The 26,797-nt window shown below is 48.1% G+C and overlaps 3 protein-coding genes and 1 non-coding gene across 6 annotated transcripts; 3 read left to right on the forward strand and 1 right to left on the reverse strand.

The window, feature by feature from the left end:
* Nucleotides 1-54: 54 nt before the first annotated feature.
* LOC125445118 lies at nucleotides 55-16,038 on the reverse strand. 3 transcript variants are annotated; one of them, XM_048517976.1, is made up of 11 exons: nucleotides 15,961-16,038; nucleotides 13,503-13,541; nucleotides 7,885-8,178; nucleotides 6,515-6,814; nucleotides 4,995-5,402; nucleotides 3,250-3,321; nucleotides 3,089-3,110; nucleotides 2,519-2,566; nucleotides 1,657-1,685; nucleotides 1,181-1,329; nucleotides 55-768 (listed from the first exon to the last, which is right to left on the reverse strand). In XM_048517976.1, the coding sequence occupies exons 1-11, from the start codon at nucleotides 15,992-15,994 to the stop codon at nucleotides 676-678; spliced, it is 1,488 nt and encodes a 495-aa protein (XP_048373933.1). In that variant the 5' UTR covers nucleotides 15,995-16,038; the 3' UTR covers nucleotides 55-675. The 3 variants fall into 3 exon arrangements, with proteins under 3 accessions (XP_048373933.1, XP_048373934.1, XP_048373932.1); XM_048517977.1 differs by lacking the exons at nucleotides 13,503-13,541; nucleotides 15,961-16,038 and adding an exon at nucleotides 9,510-9,789 and having other exon boundaries at nucleotides 4,995-5,171; XM_048517975.1 differs by lacking the exons at nucleotides 13,503-13,541; nucleotides 15,961-16,038 and adding an exon at nucleotides 9,510-9,789.
* Nucleotides 16,039-23,596: 7,558 nt separating this feature from the next.
* On the forward strand, nucleotides 23,597-24,055 carry LOC125443960 (histone H2B 1/2/3/4/6-like). The gene has a single exon (XM_048516377.1). The coding sequence runs from the start codon at nucleotides 23,630-23,632 to the stop codon at nucleotides 24,008-24,010; it is 381 nt and encodes a 126-aa protein (XP_048372334.1). The 5' UTR covers nucleotides 23,597-23,629; the 3' UTR covers nucleotides 24,011-24,055.
* Nucleotides 24,056-25,004: 949 nt separating this feature from the next.
* On the forward strand, nucleotides 25,005-25,724 carry LOC125443962 (histone H4). Its single transcript, XM_048516380.1, has one exon. The coding sequence runs from the start codon at nucleotides 25,024-25,026 to the stop codon at nucleotides 25,333-25,335; it is 312 nt and encodes a 103-aa protein (XP_048372337.1). The 5' UTR covers nucleotides 25,005-25,023; the 3' UTR covers nucleotides 25,336-25,724.
* Nucleotides 25,725-25,840: 116 nt separating this feature from the next.
* Nucleotides 25,841-25,912, forward strand: TRNAA-UGC. Its single transcript has one exon. It is a non-coding gene; the product is annotated as a tRNA-Ala (tRNA).
* The last annotated feature ends 885 nt before the right edge of the window (nucleotides 25,913-26,797 follow it).

Here is a 26,797-nt window from a genome sequence, read left to right on the forward strand (position 1 = left end):
AAGTTTCTAGAGCTCCACAGTTTTCTAAGTCAAAGGGAAGAACTTCAGGCCAGCCGGAAAACACTCAGGGGCCCACAATGGTAAGGCCCTGTTTATCTGATCAAAGTATTTTATTTATGTATTATTTATTAAAACATTTCTACCCCACCTTTTCTCCCGGTTTAAGGCCCCTTATAATAAAACATCCCCATCTTTTTTTTAAAAAGAAAGAAAGATATAATTGCAAGCCACGGCTAGGTTGTGAACACCATATTTATTCTGAACGTTTTGATTCAGAATAAAATTCTCAATATTCTTGAGAATTTTTGACCATCTCTTTTCATCCTTCTGGAGGCCATCTTTGTATCAGGGGAGTTTTGGACTGAGTTAACGTATGGGCACGGTTCCCCGACCTGGACTTGTTAGCTCTAGGGGAATTGAATATTATTTCGACATTTAATTGGCTTTAAGCGTTTATATGACATTTTTAAAGTCTCGTTTTCCCTTTCTTCTCTAAAGGGTGTTACTTGGGGGAGGATTACTGGGGGCGGGGCGGGGCAGTGGGGACGAATGTACAATCAGTCAAAAACCAAACGGCATCTCAAACGGTACGTTTCCGCTTTGGTTTCTGGGAATCTAGCCCTAGAGAGAAGAGGGTCCAGAACGAAACTGTCTGCAGGGAGGGCCGATCATAAATTATACGTGACTGTCCTCAGCAGGTAGGTCGCTTTCTGCTAGGAAGAATGTTGAACAAGCGTAGCCAAGAAGGGTGTAAGTCGGGTCTAGATCCTGCAAGAGATGTAGCAAAGTTTTTGTTTGGAAGCATGCCTGACGAACAGAATACAGAAATATAAGACATCCCCTGAAAATAAGACATAGCGCATCTTGGGGAGCAAAAATTAATATAAGACACTGTCTTATATTTGGGGAAACACGGTATACACACACCCCATATATATATATATATATACACACACACATACATACATACACAAATATATATATATTATTATTATTATTATTTATTAAAGTTATAGGCCGCCTCTCTCTCTCTCTCTCTCTCTCTCACACACACACACACACTTATTAAATTTATAGGCCGCCTCATATGTATATATACACAGACATACACACATACACATATATACACATATATTCATCAAGACAGGAAGGTTGGGTACACAATCAATCTGAAACTCACTGGGAATTCAAATTCTGCTCCGGAGTCAGCATCGTCGTTCACCTGGTTCTGTATGGCCGGGTCCCCACCTTTGGACGACACCGGTTTAGATTTGGGCAGGATCCCCCAGTCTTGGTCCACTTCTCGTGGCTTGGCTTTTTCCTGGAGTTCTAACCACAGAGCATAACGTAACTGATGCAGCTGCTTCTAAAATCGCGCATTTACCGTAACTTAGCACCCCTGGCCTTTCTCTTTAGCTGGCCTCTACGCGAAGCTCTTGGACAGAGAAGGGAATTTTCATCGGAAAGGCTGCTCAGACCCAAAAGATGCAGCGGAGGCAGGAATCCAACCGGCCCGTTTTTCTTTTTAGCAGGAGAAGAAGCAGCCCTGCTTGAATTTCTGCCTGCCGTGACTTGCTAGGGAACAAGCGAGCTATCTTGGGAATCTCACGGGAGCCAGGAATAAGAACGAGAATGGCCTGCCTGTGTCCTACTTACCTAGGTGCATTCTGCTGGGACAGTTGATTCTGAAAGGGAAAAATGACAACCACTTCAGATTGGGGAGAGAAATGGGGTAAAGTGGGAGCTAGGGGCAACCAGGCAGGGGCAGGGGCTCTTGGGGTTGCCACCCGCCATCATTATTGGTTAAGGCTGCCAACCTCCAGGTGGGGCCTGGAGATATCCCAGAACGACAATTGATCTCCAGACAAGGATCAGTTAGAAGAGAGCCAGCGTGGTGTGGTGGTTAAGAGCAGGTGCACTCTAATCTGGAGGAACTGGGTTTGATTCCCCGCCACTTGAGCTTATCTGGTGAACCAGATTAGCTTGTGCACTCCAGCCCATGCCAGCTGGGTGACCTTGGGCTAGTCACAGTTCTTCTGAGTTCTCTCAGTTCCACCCACCTCACAGGGTGTCTGTTGTGGGGGGGGGGGAAGGGCAAGGAGATTGTAAGCCCCTTTGAGTCTCCTTACAGGAGAGAAAGGAGGGATATAAATCTTCTACTTATGCTGCCTTCAGTTCCATGGTAAAATAAATGCATTGAGGAAATGACAGACGTAAGAAGTCCGGCTGACTTTCCTGGGTTTTCCAGGCTGTGTGGCCGGGATCTGGTAGTTTTGACCTAACGTTTCCCCTGCATCTGTGGCTGGCATCTTCAGAGGCAACATGCAAGATATGGTGACTTGCCTCTGAAAATGCCAGCTACAGACGTGAGCGAAACATTAGGAGCAAAAACCACCAGACCACGGACACACCACCTGGAAAACCCACAGCCGCCAGCTGATTCTGGCTGCAGAAGCCTCCTGCAATATAGACGTGAGAAACCCTTGCAGGGAGAGTCCCAGGTAATTCGCCTCCTTACCGGCTCACTCCCCTGGAATGGGGACCCTTCAAGGATTTCCAGAAGGACCTGGAAGATGGAGAGGGATGGAAAAATCAGCTCTCTTGGCCCAGTTCCTTGAAGCAGCTGGACAGCCAGAGTAGGAAACTAGGATTCTGCACTAGGAAGGAAGCCGTGTGCTTGTGGCTCTCCTGTTCCTTAGAGGGATCCGCCTCTTTTCGACCCTGTAATCCTCTGACATGAGAGGCTGTGAAATTCCCTGCGGAGGCTTCTCTGGGGAATTCAGATCAGCCTGGGCACTCCCACACACGCCAGCTGGGTGACCTTGGGCTAGTCACAGCTTCTCGGAGCTCTCTCAGCCCCACCCACCTCACAGGGTGTTTGTTGTGAGGGGGGAAGGGCAAGGAGATTGTCAGCCCCTTTGAGTCTCCTGCAGGAGTGAAAAGGGGGGATATAAATCCAAACTCTTCTTCTTCTTCTTCCTTGGCTGAAATGCCTAGAGGGAGGGGATCCCATCCTGGGTTAAGTCCAGCACCCCAAATTCCTTCAGGGCTTGCCTTTCCCCCAACCTGTGGCTTCATTCTTGCTTACCTGGAGAGTCTCCTGCTGTTTCCTGGGGACAGAAGAGAGAAAGAAACAGCATTTTATACTGGAGGGGTTTGGCTTCTCCATCTTTCTGGGCCCCCAAAAGATCTGAAACTCCCACCTCCTGGCACCCGACTGTCCCCCTGGTGCCCCCGTCCCTGAAATACCTTTCCGTTTCTTTCTGAAGAGCCAGACGACGAACGCCAGAAACAGCACTGCGGCACCACTGCAGCCTACCACTAGGGGGAGAAGAGAGTCTGCACACACACAAAAATGATTATTGATCGCTTGATCAGTTCAACCACACTTTGGCATCCTTCCCGCCACCCAAAATGTGACTTTCTGGTCGGTTTCCCTGGCTCCAGAGGCGTATCTAGGGAAAATGTAGCCTGGTACAAAATCTGAGTTTTCTGCACCCACCCACCCACCCCCGCCCCATATGGGCAGCCGCCCTCCTCCACCATGACCAAACGACGTCTGCAAGTCACTTGTCTTGAAGTCAGTGTATGGGCCTGGAGGGACGGAGGAAGGGTGTGGGGTGCGTGACTAAATGGCTGCAGGCCAAGGACATTTGACCCCATATGTCCCCCTAGGCGGTACGCCCCTGGGCGGTCCGTCCTCCAGACTCCACAGCTCCCTGGCATGTTGGGTTCCTTTCTGATAACAGCACAAAGCATCCCCTGACTTGGGGTGCTGTGTGGTTTCCGGGCTGCATGGCCGTGTTCTAGCAGCATCCTCTCCTGACGTTTCGCCTGCATCTGTGGCTGGCATCTTCAGAGGATCTGATAGTAGGAATGGAAAGCAAGTGGAGTATATATACTGCGAGGTCAAAAGGTGAGGCCCTCTGAATGGAGTAGCCTGGCATGTGAGTCACAAAGAAGTCTGTAGCCTGGGAGTGACAATGAAGATAGCAAGGTCAATAGGTGAATGCATCTGAATAGAACAGCCATTCTCAACCAGGGTTCCGTGGTACCCTGGGGTGCCGTGAGCATGTCCCAGGGGTACGGTGGCAACACTACCGCCCCCCCTCATTTTTGTGGTGACTCCCACCGGCGCCAGCAAGTACATGGAGCTGGCCCATGGGACAGGGCCTGCCATAAGGTCAGCACCCCCCCCCCCCCGTGCTTACCTTCACCCTGGGAGGGGAAGGTGGGGTGTGTGGCAAGCAGGGGCAGTAGGAGGGGAAGGTGGAGGGTGGCGGCAGGGGTACCATGAGATATGAAGAGTGAGGTCAAGGGTACCCTGACCTCGAAAAGGTTGGGAAGCACTGGAATAGAAGTATCCTGATCTTTGTTTCCTTTGTTTGCTATTGTCTATAGTTGTTATGTTTTTGGGTGGAGCTGATCAGTCACTGTCTTGATTTTAGAGTTTTTCAACACTGGCAGCCAAATTCTGTTCATTTTCATGGTTTCTCCCTTCCTTCAATAGCAATCAAAGGAAACAAAGACCAGGATACTTCTATTCAGATGCATTCACCTATTGACCTTGCCATCTTCATTGTTACTCCCAGGCTACAGACTTCTTTGTGACTCACATACCAGGCCACTCTATTCAGAGGGCCTCACCTTTTGACCTCACAGTATATATACTCCACTTGCTTTCCATTCCTTCTATCAGATCCTCTGAAGATGCCAGCCACAGATGCAGGCGAAACGTCAGGAGAGAATGATGCTAGAACACGGCCAGTCAGCCCAGAAACCACACAGCACCCCAGGGATTCCGGCCGTGAAGGCCTTCGACAATACATCCCCTGACTTCTCCCTTGGCAAAGGGTGCCACCCTCCAGCTGGTGGCTGGAGATCTTGCTATTACAACCGCTCTCTGGGCGACAGAGACCTTGGAGGGCCAGGTTGGTTTGGAAGGGGGATGCCAGGGCAAGAAACGGAAGAAGAAATTCTTATTGTTGCTATACCAAGAGGTTGTGTGCCATTTTCATTTTTAGCCTCGGATGCTGTCGTCGGCTGTGAGGCTGATCTGGGGCCGCCGCTGCTCGTGAATGGCGTTGCGGAGTCCGGAAAAGGGCTGATGCTGCTGGATACTCCGACGTGGGATGTAGTTCTGGAAAAGTTGGGCACAAAGGACTCGGTTGCTGCGCCGGTGATGGGAAACGCAGAAAGAACCTCAGAGCATGTTGACTGTGAAGAGCTGGGCGGGGAGGTTGCTGGTCTGTCAGGTCCGGCGGAGGGGGAGCTCTCCTCCGTAACCGGGTGGGATGAGGTGACTTGTAAAGGCGATGTGGTTGCAGCTGCAGGAGATCTGGTGACTCTCCTTTTGCTTCCATGGGTGTGAGCGTCCGGGACAGCGGTGGAGGAGTCTGGTCCTGTGACAGTTGGAGGAACGGAAGAAAGAACCACAGAGCACCAAGATTAGGAGGAGGAGGAGGAGGAGTTTGGATTTCTATCCCCCCTTTCTCTCCTGCAGGAGACTCAAAGGGGCTGACAATCTCCTTGCCCTTCCCCCCTCACAGCAAACACCCTGTGAGGTGGGTGGGGCTGAGAGAGCTCCGAGAAGCTGTGACTAGCCCAAGGTCACCCAGCTGGCGTGTGCGGGAGTGCCCAGGCTAATCTGAATTCCCCAGATAAGCCTCCACAGCTCAGGCGGGAGAGCTGGGAATCAAACCCGGTTCCTCCAGATTAGATACACGAGCTCTTAACCTCCTATGCCACTGCTGCTCCCAGTGGCGTAGAAAGGATTTCTATGTGGTTATCCCTCCCCTTGGCAGATTCTCTCTAAATCAGTGGTTCTCAACTTTCCTAAAGCCACGACCCTGTAATACAGTTCCTCATGTTGTGGTGACCCCCAACGCTAACATTTATCCATTTTACAGATGGAGAACACTGATGCAGAGAGTCTTAGGCGACCCCTGTGAAAGGGTCGTTCGACCCCCAAAGGGGTCGCGACCCCCAGGTTGAGAACCGCTGCTCTAGATCATCACATTTAGCCAGAAATGCCCTCCCCCACCACGACCAAACATCTTTTTTTGCACCAGGTGTTGAAGTCAGTGTATGGACTCGGGGGGAAGGAGGAGGGGTGTGGGGTGCGATTTTCCACCCCCCCCCCATGTGACTGAATGCAGTCTGGGGACATTGGATCCCGTATGTCCGCCCCCGTCTCCATCCCTTCCATGTGCTTGCACTTGTTGCTCAAGTTCCAGAACTGCTTTCTATGGGGATGGAGAATATTCCATCCCGTCCTATTTCACATGCCGTCTTTGCTTGTTGATAAGCTGTTTTGAACTCCTGTGCCCCAGGCGTCTCTTCTCTACTCTTCTCCTGCTTAGCTCTCGCTGTCCCCTCTTCTCAAAAGACTCGAGGTCTCTTATCCTCTAAGCCCCAGGCCACAAATGCTAGCCACTGATTCGCTCCCTTTGCTTCCCTTCCAGCTCATGAACGTGCCCTTCAAATAAACTGATATCAATAAACAGGGCCTTACCCATCACAGAAATATGGGTGTTGTTGCTTTTCGTCGACTGGATCTCCCGCCCAGATTCCACAACATGATATGTACAGGAATACCTTCCACTGTCTTGCGGTGAGAGGCGTAACGTGTACGTGTTCCTGTTCGGAGAGGATGAGAGTTGGTGGGGTTCATGCAGGCGCCGGTCGTCTTTATGAAACATGATCTTTGTCACAGGACGACTGTCAGAAACCGAGCATGTGAAGTTTATGAACTCCCCGCTTCTGTAGACCTCTCGCTTTGGGGACACAGAAAGGACCGGGGTACGGAGGCGCTCTGAGAAGGAAAGCAGAAAGGTATGGAGAAAAAAACCCACAGGCCAGGGAAAGCAAATTTCAACGGTTAACTTCACCCTTAATACAGAATCATAGAGTTGGAAGAGACCCCTAAGGGCCATCCAGTCCAACCCCCTGCCATGCAGGAACACACAATCAAAGCACTCCCGACATATGTTCATCCAGCCTCTGTTTAAAAACCTCCAAAGAAGGAGACTCCACCACTCTCCGAGGCAGTACCTTCCACTGCCGAACAGCCCTGACTGTCAGGAAGTTCTTCATAATGTTTAGGTGGAATCTCTTTTCCTTCCCCTTGAACCCATGACTCCTGGTCCTGGTCTCTGGAGCAGCAGAAAACAAGCTTGCTCCCTCCCCAACATGACATCCCTTCAGATATCTAAACATCGTGGCTGTCATGTAACCTCTTAACCTTCTCTTCCCCAAACTAAAGTTCTTCCTAATGTTTGGAATCTCTGTCTGCACCTTGCATATGAAGGGAGCTCTGACTCTCGAAAGCTTATATCTCGGAAATCTCATGTGTCTCTCTCGGGTGTTGCTGGACTCTAATCCAGCACGAGTATCCCTGTTGCAGGACCGAATCTGAAGCACTCCTACATTCAACAATGACGCGGCTGGCCTCCACACGGCCAGGGCCTTTACAGCTCTGGCACCGGCCTGGTGGAACACACTACCACCAGCTGTCCGGGCCCTGCGGGACCTTGGAGAATTCCGCAGGGCCTGTAAGACTGAACTGTTCCACCGGGCCTTTGGAGAGTCCAGCCACTGATAGTGCCTCTGCCCCCCCCTCCCCCTCTGCTACAGGGTCCCCTAACATCATTGGGACTCATTTCTTTTCTGGGGAGGGTTGGATATGGATTTCGTGGGGTGCTATTTTTAGAACATAACTGTTTTAAATTGTATGTTATATAGACGATTTTATGTTGTTCACTGCCCTGAGCCCTTCGGGGATAGGGCGGTATACTAAATTTAATAAATAAATAAAATAAAATAAATAATAAATAACAAAGCACTCAATAGACCTCTCCCATTAACAGACAAAATCTTGCTCACTTGTCACAGCTACAGAGACGAGGCCGCTGTGCGGGGACCAGATCTCCTGTTCGGAAAGCAGCGTCCAGTAGGTGCAGCTGTACTTCCCAGCAGTGTTTTGGGACACCTTGAATGTTTTATAGGGCCCTTGGCCTGTAGAGGGGAGCTCCTTGAAGGTCTGGTCTCGCTGTTCTTTGTAAAAGACGTATCCGGCCGCCTCTACCTCCTCTGGAGCAGAACAAGTCAGGGTGACTTTTTCCCCTTGGAGGTACACGGGATACTCTGGATCCAGGGAAAGGGCTGCCGGTTGGAGCTCTGGGATTGCAGGGAAAATATATATTTTAAAAGTTTGGGATTAATTCCATGAAATCAGTTTTTCAAGTCAGAAGCTGGGACACAGCAAAAGAATAAGTACAATATAAAACCATATTTATTTTTATTTTTATTTTATTTATTTATTATTTCTATAAAAAATAAATAAAAATTATTTCTTGAATTTGTAGACCGCCCCATCCCCGGGGGGCTCTGGGCGGTGCACAACAATATTCATTGCAATCAGTAAATTATTAAACCAATAAAATCTATTAAAATCTATTAAAAGCAGCGGTCAGTACAGAGATATCAGGCACCCCAAAAACCAATTTAATTAGAGGCCTCCCTAAGGAAAGGGAACGGCCGGACTCCCCTCTAAGAGGATAGCATATGGTGGTAATCGAATATAGAGAGGGGGGCGCACATATAAGCAACAGCAATGTACTGTGTGTTTGTTCCTTAGGGAAACAAGTGCCTGGCGAAGCACTTTGTTGGACTGCTTAATATACTCTGTATATAGTTACTTGTACATATAGCAACTCAATGGTAAAAGCCTTCTTTTGAAAGAAACAGCTGTGTGGAGTTTTTCTTCTTGAAGGTGGGAGTCTGCTGTATATGTCCACTTGTCTACTTTGAGTAGTACCGCTCAAGTCTGCTATCAGTTGTCACCATTCTGAATGGATGAAAGAACTACTGCAAGGGAAAGAAAAAACTTCCCTCCCTCCCTGTTGTCACTTCTGTAATAAGCTGGAAATGATATCACACAGTGGTGGGATCCAAAAATTTTAGTAACAGGTTCCCATGGTGGTGGGGTTCAAACTGTGGCATAGCGCCAATGAGGCTGGGTGGGGCATGACCTGGGCGTGGCCAGTCATTCTGGGGGCGGGGCATTCCTGGGCTTGGGCAGGAAACGAATGCACGCAGGCGCAGGCTGCCACGCACGCCGGTGCACCTCCTGCTAGACTGCTTCATGTTCTGCGCGCTGCTGCTGAGAGGAGGGGCGTAACTAAGGCCAAAATTACGTGGCAAAATCACCAATTAGTCGCCCCCTCACGGCACACACAAATAATTAGTAACCCACTTTCGGGAACCTGTGAGAACCTGCTGGATCCCACCTCTGATAACACACCCAGGTGATGCTCTGGTATACCCACAAAACTAGGAATGCCAGAGCATCCACTCCACTGCACGGTTGTATCACTTCCGGGTCACACTGGAAGTGATGGCATTATGCTGGGGGTGCTGATAACCCCCTCTCCAACCGTGAGCCCCCACCTCCCCCACCGCCTGTAAAGGGACAGGCAGTGCCTCGCCCCCCTAGGAACATTCCTCACCAGTGATGGTGACCTCACGATGGTCACTTTGTGCAGACTGAACAGGTACTCCCGCATCATTTTTTCCTTTGTAAACACAGATGAATGTATTCTGCGGTTCCAGGTGTGCTGTGGAGATCTCCCAGCTGTCTTCTTGCTGCTGTCTCTGCAGGGCCCATTTACCACCTGGCGTCATTTTATAGAACAGGAATTCCTCTGCCCTCTGCCTTTCCGGTGGGGTGCAGTTCAATCGGAGCTTCTCTCCTCGGATAAAAATATGATGCAGAGGGACCAGGGACAGCCTGGGTGCTGGAGGAGGTGGACTCCCAGGTGTTGGGTGGGGTCCTGAGAAAGGAAAGCAGACGCCAGATTGGACCTGTTTCTTCTGCTCTGCTCCTGGAACTAGGACTTCCCAACGAGCAGTAGATCGACAGCTCTGACGGCAGAGAATTCAGTTCTCCGTAAATGTTTTTTTTAATTAAACACTTTATTGAATAGTTAAAATGTGTTACAACAATAAGTCATACATGTTATACATAAATTTTTAAAAAATTATATATGTTATACATACTTCTTTCGTACAATCAGCAATACTTTCTATAACCTTTTTCTTTGGTTCTCCCTGAATGGGAGTATTTATTTGCCGAGTAATTAATTAAGGCTTCTCTTCCCAGATACCCTATCTATCCTATAAACATATTAACGCAAAGTTTAACAGACAGAGCTTCACTTGAATAGCATTATGCTACTAACTTTGAAAACATTAAATAATAAATTTATCTATCTCAATTCCCTCTTTTTTTGGAAGGAAAAAAAAACGTTAGAAGTGTCCATATGTTCTCTCTCACCTTCGTATCTTCTTCCTGTAAAGACAACGTAAAATGTAAAAAAAAAAAAAAGTTCTCCGTAAATGTCGAACACGCACATTGTGCCCGTTCCAGGCTAGCGTGCCAACTTCCTGCTGGTACCCAAACATCTCCCCCCAGACCCCACTTCTCACCTCCTCCCCCACTGCTTTGCAAGGAGACAGGGTGTTCTTTGCAACCCTAGGAACGTTCCTCACCGGCGACGGCGACCACGCGATCGTCACTTTGTGCAGACAGGACAGGCTCTCCCGCATCGTTTTCTCCTTTATAAAGACAGATGAATGTATTCTGCGGCTCCAGGTGTTCTGTGGAGACCTCCCAGGTGTCTTCTTGCTGCTGGGTCTGCAGGGCCCATTTGCCCCCATTTTCCACCCATTTGTAGAACAGGAATTCCACGGGCCTCTGCCATTTCGGCGGGGTGCAGGTCAACCGGAACTTCTCTCCTCGAGTAAAAATATCACGCAGAGGGAGCAGGGACAGTGTTGGAGGAGGTGGACTCACAGGTGTTGGCTGGGCACCTGAGAAAAGAAAGGAGATGCCAGGAGCAGCACTGGCGTAGGAGGTTAAGAGCTCTGGAGGAACCGGGTTTGATTCCCCGCTCTGCCGCCTGAGCTGTGGCTTATCTGGGGAATTCAGATTAGCCTGTACACTCCCACACATGCCAGCTGGGTGACCTTGGGCTAGTCACAGCTTCTCGGAGCTCTCTCAGCCCCACCCACCTCACAGGGTGTTTGTTGTGAGCGGGGAAGGGCAAGGAGATTGTCAGCCCCTTTGAGTCTCCTGCAGGAGAGAAAGGGGGGATATAAATCCAAACTACTACTACTACTCCTCCAGATCAGACCTGTTTCTTTTGCTCTGCTCCTGGAACTGGGACTTCCCAACGAGCAGGAGATTGACAGCTCCTAGGGCCGAGAATTCAATACGGAGGATTCAATTCTCCATAAATGTTGAATGCACACAGTGGGCCCATTCCAGACTAAATGCCTATTTTGGAACAACATGGGCACACTTGGCTTTTGTCTCTCTGACTGAGGAGGTCAGATGACACTGGACGTGGCTGGCTGGCAGTTGGACCCAGACCTCTTGTCGTCTTCTGCTCCCGCACTCTCCTGTACTTAAACTACTCTGTTGCCTGTTTGTTTATAAAAGATCTTTCGGTTCCCGTTCCTTTCTTCCTTTTTGGAACTTCTTCTGCAATCTGTCTCCTTTTTCCCAACCACAGCAGAGGTGGGATCCAGCAGGTTCTCACAGGTTCCCGAGAGTAGGTTTTAATGATTTGTGTGTGCCGAGAGGGGGTGACTAATGGGTGATTTTGCCAGAGTGATTTTTGCCTTAGTTACGCCCCTCCTCTCAGCAGTAGCGCGCAGAACTTGAAGCAGTCCAGCAGGAGGTGCACCAGCGTGCGTGGCAGCCTGTGCCTGTGTGCATTCGTTTCCCGCCCAAGGACCGGTGCAGCGGCTGCGTCCTTGCCACAGCCCCGCCCAGGAATGCCCCGCCCCCGGAATGCCCGGCCATGCCCCCATCGTGCCCCGCCCCGCCCAGCCTCATTGGTGCTACGCCACAGTTTGAATCCCACCACCATGGGAACCTGTTACTAAAAATTTTGGATCCCACCACTGAACCACAGCCTTCTTTTCTATTGCCACCCCTGCTTATCTAATATTCACGGTACACCTCGGGGTCAAAACTGGCAACAGAAACTGCCTCACCGCTCAGAATCACAGGCGGACAAACAGAAATAAAATATTTCCTGGCAGGAGATGTAATGTTTCCTCTGTGGAGTTCTGCAAAGCATTTAGCCCAAAACGTTTTGTTTCCAGCCTGAAAACATTTCACTTGCATGCTGTTTCCCAGCGATTCTTTGGTGACACCATTTTGAAAACGTTTTTACTTCCTGTGCGATCTCTTTAAGACATTTCCCACACCTCCTGGACTTCCTCACCAGTGATCATTTCTGAGATCGCACCAGCTGCCTGGCGCTGTATTTTCACCAGTTTTTTTTTAATTTCTGGGGTCGTGTCCAGAGGTGGGATCCAACCAGTTCTCACCACTTCTCTAGAAGTGGTTACGAATTTTTTCTGAGTGCCGAGAAGGGGTTACTAAAGCAACCTCCCTGCCCAATAGGGACTGGAGGCGCGCGTGTGCGGCGGCGCCACTGTTTGAATCCCACCACCGTCGGAACCTGTTATTAAATTTTTTGGATCCCACCACTGGCGTGTCTTTGTAGCTTTGAAGACACAACCCCCAGAGAATCGCAGCGTGAGACTTTGAAGCGTTGTAGCAATGGAAAAAAAACACAAAATGGCAGCCAAGAATCGTTTCGAGGGGGGGAGTGCAAAGAAATGGGGTGGGGTTTGAAAATGTTTGCAAAACGTTTCAGGGGCTTGTGTGAAAAGGGCCAAGGAGAGGTTGACCACCATCCTAGTTGGCCATTTCTCCATTTCTGGATTACATAGAGGCAATGGTGGGATCCAAAAAATTTAGTAACAGGTTCCCATGGTGGTGGGATTCAAGCAGTGGCGTAATGCCAATGGGGTTGGGTGGGCCACGACGGGTCGTGGCCGGGCATTCTGGGGGCAGGGCATTAATAATTTCTGTAAAAAACTCTTACCGTAAAAAAAAAGTTCCTAATTTCCAGCTGGTATCTTTCTGTCCATAATTTAAACTCATTCTAGCAAGTCCTATCGTCTACTGCCAACAGAAACAACGACTTCTCCTCTAATTGACTGCCTGTCAAATACTTAATACTTTCAAATACTTAATTTTGTTTCTAGAAATCAAAAGAAGGATACTTTCCTTAAACAAGGAACTTTACCATCTTTCTGAAACATGTTTTCAAAACAGCCCAACAGGGAGAATTATGCCGTTTTCTACCTTCGCTAACCAGCCACATAGGAAACAATAGGACTTTATGATTTTTGGACCTAATGGCATTTCTAACGGAAAAGCAGACCCAGTTAGTAACCCCCTCTCGGCACACACAAATAATTAGCAACCCACTCTCGGGAACTGGTGAGAACCTGCTGGATCCCACCTCTGCATAGAGGCCCCTGATTGTACTGATCGTGGCCGAGGGTGCGTGGGGCCGTGGGGGGTGGGGAAGGTATTCATTGTTTTCAACTCAGAATTGAAAGAATTGTCTTGTTACCTGCGTCAGGTACCAGCCAGGAAGCAGCTGAGACTGAAGCTGGAAGAGAAGGGAACAGAAGAGAGCGCTTATGAAAACACAGAGTGAGTAATCTGATTGTTTGATTGGTCCGGGCTGAAAAGTTGCATTGTCCCGTGGGCACAATTATGATCCATTCTGTGTATGATCCTAAAATCCACCCAGAGGAGAGCCTTGGCTACTGCAAGATGTAATGTGCTGCCATCAGCTCTGCTGGAGGGAAGATTTAAGAACATGGAACGTTCTAATAAAAGAGTTTGCTCATGTGATAGGACTACGGTTGAAACACTTGACCATTCTCTGTTTCTATGCCCTAAATACAATAAGATACGCATGAAATACATGAATTCCATTTTCTTGCAATGTTCTCAGTGGCAAGAGTGTTATAAGAGACCCAATCTCCTGAACAGCTCTGATGTGCTCTTTTGTGAAACTGTTGCCAATTTTATATTGGAAATTAGTAGTTTTAACTGCATTTCTTAACCTTGTTTTGTTTTAAAATTTTGTCCTGTTTTATATGCCAATAAAGGCTTGTGTTGTTGTATGATCCTAAAATAAAATTACTTGCAAACAACTACTGTCCCTGCTCCCTGGTTGTGTTATATGTGTGTGTGTGTGTGTGTGTGTGTGTGTATGTTTTCATCACTACTGTTAAATATTATGGGTATATACTTAAATGCTTTTAATGCCTTGTTTAAGGAGCAGTAGTGGTGTAGGAGGTTAAGAGCTCGTGTATCTAATCTGGAGGAACCGGGTTTGATTCCCAGCTCTGCCGCCTGAGCTGTGGAGGCTTCTCTGGGGAATTCAGATTAGCCAAGGCACTCCCACACACGCCAGCTGGGTGACCTTGGGCTAGTCACAGCTTCTCGGAGCTCTCTCAGTCCCACCTACCTCACAGGGTGTTTGTTGTGAGGGGGGAAGGGCAAGGAGATTGTAAGCCCCTTTGAGTCTCCTGCAGGAGAGAAAGGGGGGATATAAATCCAAACTCTTCTTCTTCTTGCTGTTGTTAGCTGCCTCGTAAGTCACCATAGTACACCACTGATCAGGTGTAACAGTCCACCTACAAGTCAGTTCAATATTCTCTTTCTCACATTAAGGCATAAAAGGGGGTGATTTCCAGATTTTAGCCCATTCATTTCTAGGTTCCTTTCCCCCAGATCCGTTTCCCAAGCTTTTGTCTTTCTCACTTCTCTTTTCCACTGGAATAAATTTTATGACAACAGCAGCCTTTAAAATGTGTAGCTCTGTATTGAACCAATTAATTAAAAGGAGTCGAGCCTCCATCTAGTTGATTTTTAAGACATGGGGATTAACAGAAATGAGCCACCAAAGCAGAATTCAGTTCACAGAAGACTGAAATGCTGCGAGAAACTGCAAAGCCCATTTGACCTCAGAGCGCAGAAGAACGTTTAAAAAGATGATTAAATGTACCCGCACCACAGACAAGGAGAACAGCATAACACTGTTCTCAAACCTCTAAACAGCCTCTGCTGTTTGTTAACAATCACAGAGCATGTGCAAAGTGCAAAGTTTTGCAATTAGAACTGTTTCAGTTGTAGGAAACAATGCAGCATCCCGCTAAAAGAAGAATTTGTTATCTAGGGGGAGAGGGTCTCCACTCCCATTTTCAGCCCACAAGTCTTGCTCAGCCCCATACCTGCAACCTTCCCAGTCCCCTTCTTCTATAATATGGGGTAATAATACTGGTCTACCCTGAAGGGCTGTGGTGAGAATTAAAATGTGACAGTGTGCAGGAATAGTTTTGAACGCAGACATGGCTAAGCGAAGTGGGTTGAACGCAACCACCTTTTCCAGTAGTGGGAAAAGAGAAGGGGTCTCCACTGACCAGCCAAAAGAGGCTTAGAAGCAGCAGTGGCGTAGGAGGTTAAGAGCTCGTGTATCTAATCTGGAGGAACCGGGTTTGATTCCCAGCTCTGCCGCCTGAGCTGTGGAGGCTGATCTGGGGAATTCAGATTAGCCTGTGCACTCCCACACACGCCAGCTGGGTGACCTTGGGCTAGTCACAGCTTCTCGGAGCTCTCTCAGCCCCACCTACCTCACAGGGTGTTTGTGGTGAGGGGGGAAGGGCAAGGAGATTGTCAGCCCCTTTGAGTCTCCTGCAGGAGAGAAAGGGGGGATATAAATCCAAACTCCTGCTCTTCTTCTTCTTCCTCTTCCTCTTCTTCCTCTTCTTCCTCTTCCTCTTCTTCTTCTTCTTCTTCTTCTTCTTCTTCTTCTTCTTCTTCTTCTTCTTCTTCTTCTTCTTCTTCTTCAGTGGGGATGGTAGGAGGGGAATTGGGCTTGGTTGTGTTAAAAAGCTAGCGGGATCCAGCCCAATGTCATGATTATATATATAAATAGGGGGCAAACAGGGAAGGAAAGGGTGCCAAGGGAAGAGCCAGGAAAAGGAGAGGGGTGAAAGGGAGAGGAACATCCTTACCCCATAGCAGAAAGAGACGACCCAAGCGCTCCATGCTACACAGGCTGCTTCTAGCTGAAGTGGCGCCGGCAGAACAGTGATGATGTGCGGCTCAGTCTCTGACCACACAGGGAGGAAACGGACGCCGGGTGGTGTTGTCAAGAGCCATAGAGCAGCTGTGGGGACCGAGGAGACGAGAGAGTCCTCAGGCCTCCACAAGTCGCAAGCGTGCCTTGCAGCTCTGTACTACCCTGCGGACCCGAGGCTGACCGTTCTTTACCTGCAAGTGCAGAAACAGAAGGAGATGTTGGGGCAGAGGCAGCGTAAGAATGGGAATTTACTCCATTGAAGGAAAATTGAACTGTGTAGAAGAATAAGAGTTTGGATTTATATCCCCCCCTTTCTCTCCTGTAGGAGACTCAAAGGGGCTGACAATCTCATTTCCCTTTCCACCCTCACAACAAACACCCTGCGAGGTAGGTGCGGCTGAGAGAGCTCCCAAGAACTGTGACTAGCCCAAGGTCACAGCAGAACTAGAGGAACTCTCTGCCACTGCGTGAATTCTGATTTGGTTGACACAAAGTACTCACAGCCAATATTTTTTTGGGGAAAAAAAGTCTTTAATTTATTGAGAGGTAAACATTCCTCAACGGTTAAAACAGCATTTGTAAACAGAACATATAGCCAGCTGATATAAAATCAATACTGTCTAAGGTCACAACTGACTATAAATTAATAGCCTAAAAAATGGTTAGCTATGGTAGCGTTGGCTTTATCCCTTAAGAAACAACCGAAAGCAGGCTAATGTATCTGAAGTTTGTGTTTGTTACCTTACAAACTAAACTCAACTAGCTCTTTTTTGTATGTAGTTACAGCTCATCGGTTTCAGATTTAAAGTTCAAGCAGAACAGTAAACAATTACTACTGACTTAACGGCACACACCCAGAGGTGGGATCCAGCAGGTTCTCACCAGTTCCCGAGAGTGGGTTACTAATTATTTGCGTGTGCCGAGAGGGGGTAACTAATTGGGTCTGCTTTTCCATTAGAAATCCCATTAGGTCCAAAAATCATAAAGTCCTGTTGTTTCCTATGTGGCTGGTTAGCGAAGATAGAAAACGGGACAATTCTCCCTGTTGGGCTGTTTTAAAAACATGTTTTAGAAATATGGTGAAGTTCCTTGTTTAAGGAAAGTATCCTTCTTTTGATTTCTAGAAACAAAATGAAGTATTTGAAAGTATTAAGTATTTGACAGGCAGTCAATTAGAGGAGAGGTAGTTGTTTCTGTTGGCAGCAGACGATAGGACTTGCTAGAATGAGTTTAAATGATGGACAGAAAGATACCAGCTGGAAATTAGGAACTTTTTTTTACAGTAACAGAGAAATTATTTTTTACAGTAACAGAGAAATAATTAATGCCCCGCCCCCGGAATGCCCGGCCACGCCCCATCATGCCCCGCCCAGCCCCATTGGCGCTACGCCACTGCTTGAATCCCACCACCATCGGAACCTGTTACTAAAAATTTTGGATCCCACCACTGCACACACCTATACGGAGAGAGCTTTTTTCAGCCCCCTCAGTGTGAGGCCTTCGCTTAACTGCCTAACTGCCGCCGATAGAATTGTTGCTCTCTCAAAATGTCTCCCAACACGCCATCATCAGGCGCAACCGACTTCAACGGGGTGTTGGAATGGATCAACGGCTGCAGCTGAGTCGTATCGGCCTCCAGCTAACGAACTTATTCAGCCGCTGCCTGGGAAGGCTGAAGAAAACCAAAAAACCAACGTTCTAATACGAGAACCAAACTTTTTCAAACACGTCTGCTGTTAGGCGAAGTCAGGCCTTTTTCCTCAGTCGCCCAGCCGGCATGTGTTGGAGTGCACGAGCTAATCCGGTTCACCAGAGAAGCCTCCACAGCTCAAGTGGCAGAGCGGGGAATCAAAACCGTATCTAAAACATCTGCCTGGTAGCAGCACATAAACGATTAAGCTGGCTAGCTTCTGGCAACACCACCACCCCCCCCATTTTAGAAGAAGAAGAGTTTGGATTTATATCCCCCTTTCTCTCCTGCAGGAGACTCAAAGGGGCTGACAATCTCCTCGCCCTTCCCCCCCTCACAACAAACACCCTGTGAGGTAGGTGGGACTGAGAGAGCTCTGAGAAGCTGTGACTAGCCCAAGGTCACCCAGCTGGCGTGTGTGGGAGTGCCCAGGCTAATCTGAATTCCCCAGATAAGCCTCCACAGCTCAGGCGGCAGAGCAGGGAATCAAACCCGGTTCCTCCAGATTAGATACACGAGCTCTTAACCTCCTACGGCCACTGCTGCTCCTAAAACATTGAAGTAGCAACCCACAGTTTTGCCTGGACTGTAACCATTCCTGTCTCTACATGTGCTGCTGTATTTGAGATGCTGTTTGGTAGCTGTAACATTGTCCTCAGGAATTCAGATTGTATTTGCTCCAGACCACGGAAATTACCAGGGATGCCCCATATAGCTGGGCAAGGGACTTGGCTTTATATAACTTAGTAGCAGCTGGAATATAACGTCTGTCTTCATGCCAGGTGGAGCTCGAAGGGCCCAAAGTCATCTAGATAGTTTCCATAGTGAAAGTTGAAATTTGCACCCAGGTTATGTGAGAAACCATGTGAGAAACCATGTTCTTAACAATGCTATTTAACAATGTATCGCCACGATTAACAATGATGAGAATATTGAAACGTCATGAATTGACAGGATTTGGCTTTGTAACATTTATGATGCATCAGCTGTTTTTATCCTATAAGGACTGTGACATTTTGAATAATCAGTGTGACTCCTCTGATTCTAAACAGACCCTCTGTTGGTTTGGAATAAAAATTATTTCTTTAATTATTCCTTGTCGGCTCAAGCTTATTAGCTAACTCTTATTAAACACGTTACCTCGTGGTAACAGTTACCCAGGGGCCTAGTCCATGACGACACACTGGTTTCAGGCAACATAACTTGTGAAATCTGCCCAGGCGTAGCCCATATAATTCAAAGATTCATTAGGACCAAAGCCTTGTTTTAAAAGTGAAAGGGTTACTCTACTCCGTTTCCTTCTTCTGTGAGATATACACAGAGCCAGCTGACATTCAATTCAGACATCCACAGCTTTTAGGAAGGTCCCCTTGTATGGTTCGATCCCCAGAGATCTGACTTTGTAAAGCTAAACAGAGGCAATGGACAACTTTTTGAAAACAATCTCTCTTTCCTATGTACACGTCTGGCCAGACCGCAATATGCTTCCGTGTCACTTCGTACAGGATGAGGTCTCTTCTCTGTCTGGTTTGAGGTCTCCGTGTACTCCTCGAAATTTATTTTTAAAGCTGCTCTTGTGGGTTTTGTGTCATGCGAAAGGCAGGAGATGGCAGTGAAGCGAGTGGCTGGATCTGAAGGGAAGCAAAGGTGGAATAGAAAGGGGTGGGATGGCTAAAAAACCTGACCCCAAAGACTCTTCTCTGGGCACCAAGGCAAGGGCATCATATCCGTAGCCAACTGAGAACTGGTTTATGGCTCATTCCGCACATGCAGAATAATGCACTTTCAAACTGCTTTCAGTGCTCTTTGAAGCTGTGCGGAATGGCAAAATCCACTTGCAAACAGTTGTGAAAGTGGTTTGAAAACGCATTATTTTGCGTGTGCGGAAGGGGCCCTTGTTGACTTTCAGATCTGGTTTCTCTGTATATTCATCTCTTTTTGTTTGCACAGACAAAAGTGTTTCGTTCACACAGACAACACCATTCAATGGTGTTGAAATGGCTTCGCCACACAGTTTTAGATAGGGTGTTAGAGCTTTTAAAATATGTATCTTTAGAAGAGGCAGTAAGTTCTTTTAAGATGGAACTGTAACATTCTGTTGGGTGGTTGGTTGTCCCCAAGGATGGGTTGCCCCCATCAGTTACCCCCATGGGGGCCAGCGATGATTAAGAGTCAAGTCTCATGAGAACCCCACACTCCATAAAACTCCCTTTGGAATCCAAAGAGGCTTGGGTGATTGGGTAAACATTGGAGGAAAAGGGATCACTCAAATCCACCTTGGAAGATCGCCTTCTTGTGTCTCTTCGTACTGTTTTAGGGGTCCCCAGTTCTCCAAGCAGTGGAAAGGTTCAGGAAGGGGCTGGGGAAATTTCTTCTATGCAGAGATTTTTCTGAACTATTAGGCCATGGAGGAGTAGACTGACATATCTCTCTCTCTCTCTCTCTCTCTCTCTCTCACACACACACACACACACACACACACACACACACACACACACACACACACACACACACACACACACAGACCCTAATAAACTAACTGGTGGGAGGGTATACAGGTATATCTATATGAGAACGAGAGAATAATAGGACTTTGCAGTTTGTGGAAAGAGTGAGAAAGAGACACACATTACCATAGTAACAAGGTTGGCTATTGGAATTGCCATAAATTGTGGCCATGTACATAGTTGGGCTCTTCTTCACTTTGAGCGTACATCCCCTTCACGTTTGATACCTGGTTATGCACATGTTTTCCACTCTGGAACTCAACACACCCTTCTCCATGACAAATGTGGGCCTATTTCAAGGGATGAGAAGCCCTACACAATATGCGTGCGACACTCAGGATCTGGGTTTGTTGTTGTTGTTGTTGCTCCGGGCAGGAAGACAGTCTGCAGATGGAGAACTGAGATCTGCCTGTGGTCATGGGCAGATCTCTCCTAGCTCGGGGTTTAGATTTACAGGGATGCCACAACTTTGCAGGGGTGGGGGATTCATTAGATGTTCTGGAGTTAAATGGATCCAAATGGTTTGCTAATGGCCTTCGAGGATTTTAACAAGATATGACTGGCTCTCCTGTGAATACCTTGGTTGACTCCTGGAATGAGGAAGGAAGGCTTTGGTGAGGCTGAGAACAAAGCCACAATGAGCAAGCACAAAATATACAAAGCCAGGCGCATGCAAGTTCTGTTCTGTTCCAGACTTTCTGACTGATAGATCATAACATGCATGAAATTTCATGCATTCCTCCCTTGTGATTCTTGCTTTATAGTTTTCTCTTTTCTGCTTTTCATTTCTCCAAGTCTAAACATCAAACGTAGAAACATCCTTCTATGGACTAGAATATTTTTTAAATGATTGGAGGCAGGAAAATGGCTTCCTTTTTGGAACCTACGGCAACCTCTTCGCAGTAAGGCCTTGACGATACGAAGGAAGCAAGAGGAAAGGAATGCCGTACCGCCCAAGCGTTCAGAAAAATAAATAATAAAAAGATCTGCGTCCCACTCTGTTCCTGGTCCTCCGTCCATTACTCTTTCATCCATGTCCACCCATGTTTTAAAACCTTGACCTCCGAAAGAAGCAGAAAAGGCCTAGTCTGGGAAGAGAAGAACAGTACACGGGTGACCTAAGGAAATGTATGCACGTTTATATGTGCCAAAAGTGGAACTGCAGGTTGTTACCACAATGAGTGAGAGCATACGTCGAAGGCCTGCAAAGTTAAAAGCAGAAGAAGCCGCAGTTGCCGTGACAGAGCAACTTAGGAGGTTTTGCAGAGTTCAAGAGCAGCCCGTGGCTATAAAAAGCTGTGCAAAAAACCCACGTGACGCTCACAGAACATACACGTTAGAGGAGGAAGTCTGAAAGAGAGAATGAACTATTAGCATGCTAGTGCAATCCTATGTGGAGTTCCTGGCCTGAATGGCCCAGGGTAGCCTGATCTTGTCTAATCTCAAAACAGGATCAGCCCTGGTTCATACTAGAATCGGAGCGCACCAAGGAAGTCCAGGGTTGCTAGGCAGAGACAGGAAATGGCAAACCACCTCTGTTAACCTCTGGCTTTGAAAACCATACAGAGTTAAGCACGAAGCTTTTCATGAACTAACTTCACCAGCTTCATGCTTCTGGTCGTAGAAAGTGCTGTCAAGCTACTGCTGACTTACGGAGAAAGAGATTCAGGGGTGGTTTGCCACTGCCCTGCTTAGAGACCCTGGACTCTCTGTCTCCCTCCCTGACGTAACTCAGTTTAGAGCCCTCCTGATCAGGTTTGTGAGCCTCCTAGCAAAAATATTCCTACTTACAGCCGTGAGGTGCAACTCATCCCCTTGCCAGCCGTCCATCTTCATGAAAACCGCAGACCGTGCTCCAAGGAGCCCAAATGTTCCTGGGGGCACCAAATGCGAGGAGACCCCGCTGTGGAGTGAGGAACTTTGAGGAAAGCACTCCGTGCACAATGGGCCTGAGTGACCTGGGGCATGTCCCAAACTCTCAGACTGGCCTACCTCACAGGGTGGTCGTTGCGAGAAAAATGGAGGCAGAGGGGACAATGTTCTAAGCCTCCTGGAGTCCCAGCTGCAGAGAGAGAAGAAGAAGAAGAAGAAGAAGAAGAAGAAGAAGAAGAAGAAGAAGAAGAAGAAGAAGAAGAAGAAGAAGAGGAGGAGGAGGAGGAGGAGGAGGAGGAGTTTGGATTTACATCCCCCCTTTCTCTCCTGCAGGAGACTCAAAGGGGCTGACAATCTCCTTGCCCTTCCCCCCCTCACAACAAACACCCTGTGAGGTGGGTGGGGCTGAGAGAGCTCCGAGAAGCTGTGACTAGCCCAAGGTCACCCAGCTGGTGTGTGTGGGAGTGCACAGGCTAATCTGATTCCCCAGATAAACCTCCACAGCTCAGGCGGCAGAGCTGGGAATCAAACCCGGTTCCTCCAGATTAGATACACGAGCTCTTAACCTCCTACGCCACTGCTGCCACTGGGAATATCATTAACCTCCTACGCCACTGGGAATATCATTAAATGCAAAAAAATGCATTATAATTATGTTCAACCCCAAGTGATAGAAGGTAGCTTGCAGTGATGTTTGTTAGGAAATGGCATCAGTTCACCCTGAGGTAGCGGAGCGCTGCCCCATGTTCCTAAGATACACTCCCTGTTCCCTGCCCCTGGGAAAAGGGCTGCTGCAGGCTGGGGTGGGGGGTGAGATACAGGCAGGTGGGAGGCAGGTGGATGTGGGGAAGGGAAAGGGGGGTTTATTATTGGCTACACAGTTCAATTTGCCTTAGAGACGATGCCCACTCTTACTGCTGCCTCTGCGCCAGCATCTCCTTCTGTTTCTGCACTTACAGCTAAAGAATGGACAGGCTAAGGTCTGCAGGGCAGCATAGAGCTGCAAGGCACGCTGGGGACTTGTGTAGGCCTGGAAGCTGTCCAATGTACTCGACCCCCATGGTTCTTCTTTGGCCACGCTGCCCCACCCACAGTATGAAGAAGCAAACTATAGCTGCCCGGGGCGGACCTGTGAGAGAACTGCCGGAGCCTGCAAAACTCTACCTGTGCTACTGACACCCAGGCAGCCGCCTCTGGGCCAGTGAAACTGTTCAGTGAAAAAAAGGAGACTGAGACGGTCCCATTACTTTCCCTATTTCTCGTTCATATCTTTCCGGGCAGTTCTGATTGGACGGTGCCGGAGAGAACGACCAATGAGAACGAAGCGCGGTTCCAACCAATCAGAAGTCGACTTCGCTTTCCATCCGCTTATTTGCATACAGCCTCCTCGCGCTCTTTCCGCCGGCCAATAGCGGCTCGAGGATTTGAGTCTTGGCGGGCGGCGGGCTCCTATAAATACCGGCGCTGGCCGAGGCGCTGCTCCACACTGTTGCTTTGGTTCTCGTGCGTGAGTGATCTTTGTGGTTGTCGTTATGCCTGAGCCAGCCAAGTCCGCCCCTGCCCCGAAGAAGGGCTCCAAGAAGGCCATCACCAAGACCCAGAAGAAGGGCGACAAGAAGCGCAAGAAGAGCCGCAAGGAGAGCTACTCCATCTACGTCTACAAAGTCCTCAAACAGGTCCACCCGGACACCGGCATCTCCTCCAAGGCCATGAGCATCATGAACTCCTTCGTCAACGACATCTTCGAGCGCATCGCTGCTGAGGCCTCCCGCCTGGCTCATTACAACAAGCGCTCCACCATCACCTCCCGCGAGATCCAGACCGCCGTCCGCCTCCTCCTGCCCGGGGAGTTGGCCAAGCACGCCGTCTCCGAGGGCACCAAGGCCGTCACCAAGTACACCAGCTCCAAGTGAGCAGCCTCTGACACCGGCAGATCCCCAACAACCGCAGATCTCAACCCAAAGGCTCTTTTCAGAGCCACCCACTTTTTCTGATAAAGACCTGAGACACTTGAAAGTGTTAAAGAATGCTAAATGCTAAGCATATGCACATTTATAATCTGGAGTCCCTGTACAACATAGCCCACACAGTTAACAAAAAGGAAATTTCAGTAAGCAGAGAAACAGGGAGTGAACTATAGAACCAGAAATGTACAAAATATCACCCAGCAGAGTCAAAATTACACCATAGAATTCTACTTATGTTACACCACGCTGGAAATGATTCCTCAGGTCCTATTTCAAATTTATTTAACTTTTATTTATAACCCGCCTTTCTGACTGATACTCAAAGTAGGTTAAAGTAGGGAAAGAAAAGTAAGACAGTACAGTATAGGACTCTGAACAGTGCAATAGGGTTCGGAGTACAAAATGGACCGATAGTGTAAACCACAAAGCCAAACGTACAGAATAAACTGTCCAGAGCAACAGGATTAAAGCTACAAAACCGAATGTCAATGATTCAATAGGATATGGAACATGAAATTAAGTGATAATGGGAACTATTGTGGCGCAATTTCTGTTAAGGAGTAGTTGGGGTTTGATTTAATGTTTGATGTTTCCCGAGAGCTCCACTCCAGGGCCACTAAAGCGCCTTCAGCGCTCAAGTTTGACGCGTCCAGCTTTTAAAAAACATTATCGAATTCAATTGTTTTAACTGGGACAGCTATTAACAGAAGGCTTGCGTCCCTCAACTGCGCTGATTGGATAGTTTGTTCTTGATGTTCATTGGTTGCGGCTGCGCGTAGGCGGGACATTCCGAGGATAACAGAGAAACGTAGTTAGAATAGACGAGAGCGGTTAGAAAAGGCGGGAAAGGGTTGCCTGACTAGTTTTCCCTCAGGTCCGCTCATGCTGTATAAAAACCAAACCCGCGGTCTTTCTACACCATTGTTTCGTTAGGCGTTGGTACAGATTGAGTTGTGAAGATGTCTGGTCGCGGCAAGGGAGGCAAAGGGCTGGGGAAAGGGGGCGCCAAGCGGCACCGCAAAGTGCTCCGCGACAACATCCAGGGCATCACCAAGCCTGCCATCCGCCGCCTGGCCCGCCGCGGGGGCGTCAAGCGCATCTCGGGCTTGATCTACGAGGAGACCCGCGGGGTGCTCAAGGTCTTCCTCGAGAACGTCATTCGCGACGCCGTCACCTACACCGAGCACGCCAAGAGGAAGACGGTCACCGCCATGGACGTAGTTTACGCCCTCAAGCGCCAGGGACGCACCCTCTACGGCTTCGGCGGCTGAGCTCCTCTCCTATCAACACCCACTCACACAAAAGGCCCTTTTCAGGGCCACCCACGTATCCGTAGAAGGGCTGTTACTCCTGTTCTTGTACCTTGATTGTGTATATAATGAAATGGGTTGACTCCTAAGTTCACCCCTATAAAATCTTGTCGGTCTCGAAGGGCTCCCCTCCGGTTTTTCTCTCATAGACCGACATGGCAACCCTTCCAAAATATAGCACTGTCGGCGATGCCGCTCATTCCTGGCCAAAGGAGGTTTTTCCTTTTATGAACTGGTAGCTTCTTCGAACCCTTTTATTAAATTACTTCATCGGTAACTGAGTAAAGTGGTCTCGGCCGTAAATTTTATTTATTGGATTGAATATGCCGTCTCTCCTTTGGGGCTCGGGACATAAAAGCAGTTAAAACATTGACCAGACTATCTTACCTGCAGTAAAATGTTTTTGGTTTGCATTTCTGTCCTTTGGTGTATGCAACAACATGGAATGAAGGATGGGAGCACGGTCGGGGATGTAGCTCAGTGGTAGAGCGCATGCTTTGCATGTATGAGGCCCCGGGTTCGATCCCCGGCATCTCCAGTAATTTTTGTCCTCTCGATAAATAAGTAGCACTGCGTATCCGGCACCAGTACTTTTTCCAAATCGGTTTTTCAGCGAGCAGTCTCACATAAAATACCACTAGAGTTTCTATAACTGGATAATTTGAGAACCAGAACCCGCTGAGCCCGTTTTCCCCTTTGCTATGCATTAGGCTCTGATTACCAATCTGATCTGCATGGGACTATTTTTGCTGAATCATGAAGATTTACATATTTTGGAAACAATGGCCAAGTTATCACGATTCGCTCCAAAAACTTATAATTGCTACGCCTTTATTTAAAGTGTGTTATATTCTTTTATTTGTTTCTCTTCATATTGGACTTCTTGTGCCATTAAAGGTTGTATGTATGTATGTATGTATGTATGTATGTATGTATGTATGTATGTGCTATGCATAAGGAGAACAACGGATAGGCTGATGAAATTTAGGCTAAAACAACCATACAAGTTTACTTTAAAGTAAATAGCCAGTGAGCACAGAAAGATTAGCTGCCAAGCAACCATGCATAGTCAGCACTGAGCTACTGATCTACTGTTCAATGTGGGTATGGTGGAGGAGGAGGAGAAGGTAACAAAAATTTCCTGCCAGGGAATTTCTGTGGATAGGGGAGGATTTGGCTCAAAAGTAAGATTTCTGTACGTGCTGTGTTCAGGAGCGAGAATTGCTTTCTCCTTGGCCCTCTCCCTGCTTCAGAAACAAACACACAGACAATAAAAGTTTGTGTTTACTCCTTATGAAAACGAATTTATGCAGAGAAATGGACGAATGCAGGAAATGGATCTCTCTGGGTTTCCAACTCCGGCTGGGGAAATTCCTGGATGTTTGTGGGGTGTAACCTGGGGAAGCGTGGGACCTCAGTGTGG

Source organism: Sphaerodactylus townsendi, linkage group LG15 (genome assembly GCF_021028975.2).
Source record: "Sphaerodactylus townsendi isolate TG3544 linkage group LG15, MPM_Stown_v2.3, whole genome shotgun sequence".
Taxonomy (NCBI): domain Eukaryota; kingdom Metazoa; phylum Chordata; class Lepidosauria; order Squamata; family Sphaerodactylidae; genus Sphaerodactylus; species Sphaerodactylus townsendi.

What these genes read in the sequence shown, in the direction of transcription:
- LOC125445118 (XM_048517975.1), bottom strand. Translation starts at nt 9,684, where the DNA reads ATGACGCCAGGTGGTAAATGGGCCCTGCAGAGACAGCAGCAAGAAGAC. An exon ending in CATTCCAGGGGAGTGAGCCG is followed by an intron (nt 1,686 to 2,518) that starts GTAAGGAGGCGA and finishes TTTCCCTTTCAG; the next exon opens with AATCAACTGTCCCAGCAGAA. An exon ending in TCCCAGCAGAATGCACCTAG is followed by an intron (nt 1,330 to 1,656) that starts GTAAGTAGGACA and finishes CTCTGTGGTTAG; the next exon opens with AACTCCAGGAAAAAGCCAAG.
- LOC125443960 (XM_048516377.1), top strand. Translation starts at nt 23,630, where the DNA reads ATGCCTGAGCCAGCCAAGTCCGCCCCTGCCCCGAAGAAGGGCTCCAAG.
- LOC125443962 (XM_048516380.1), top strand. Translation starts at nt 25,024, where the DNA reads ATGTCTGGTCGCGGCAAGGGAGGCAAAGGGCTGGGGAAAGGGGGCGCC.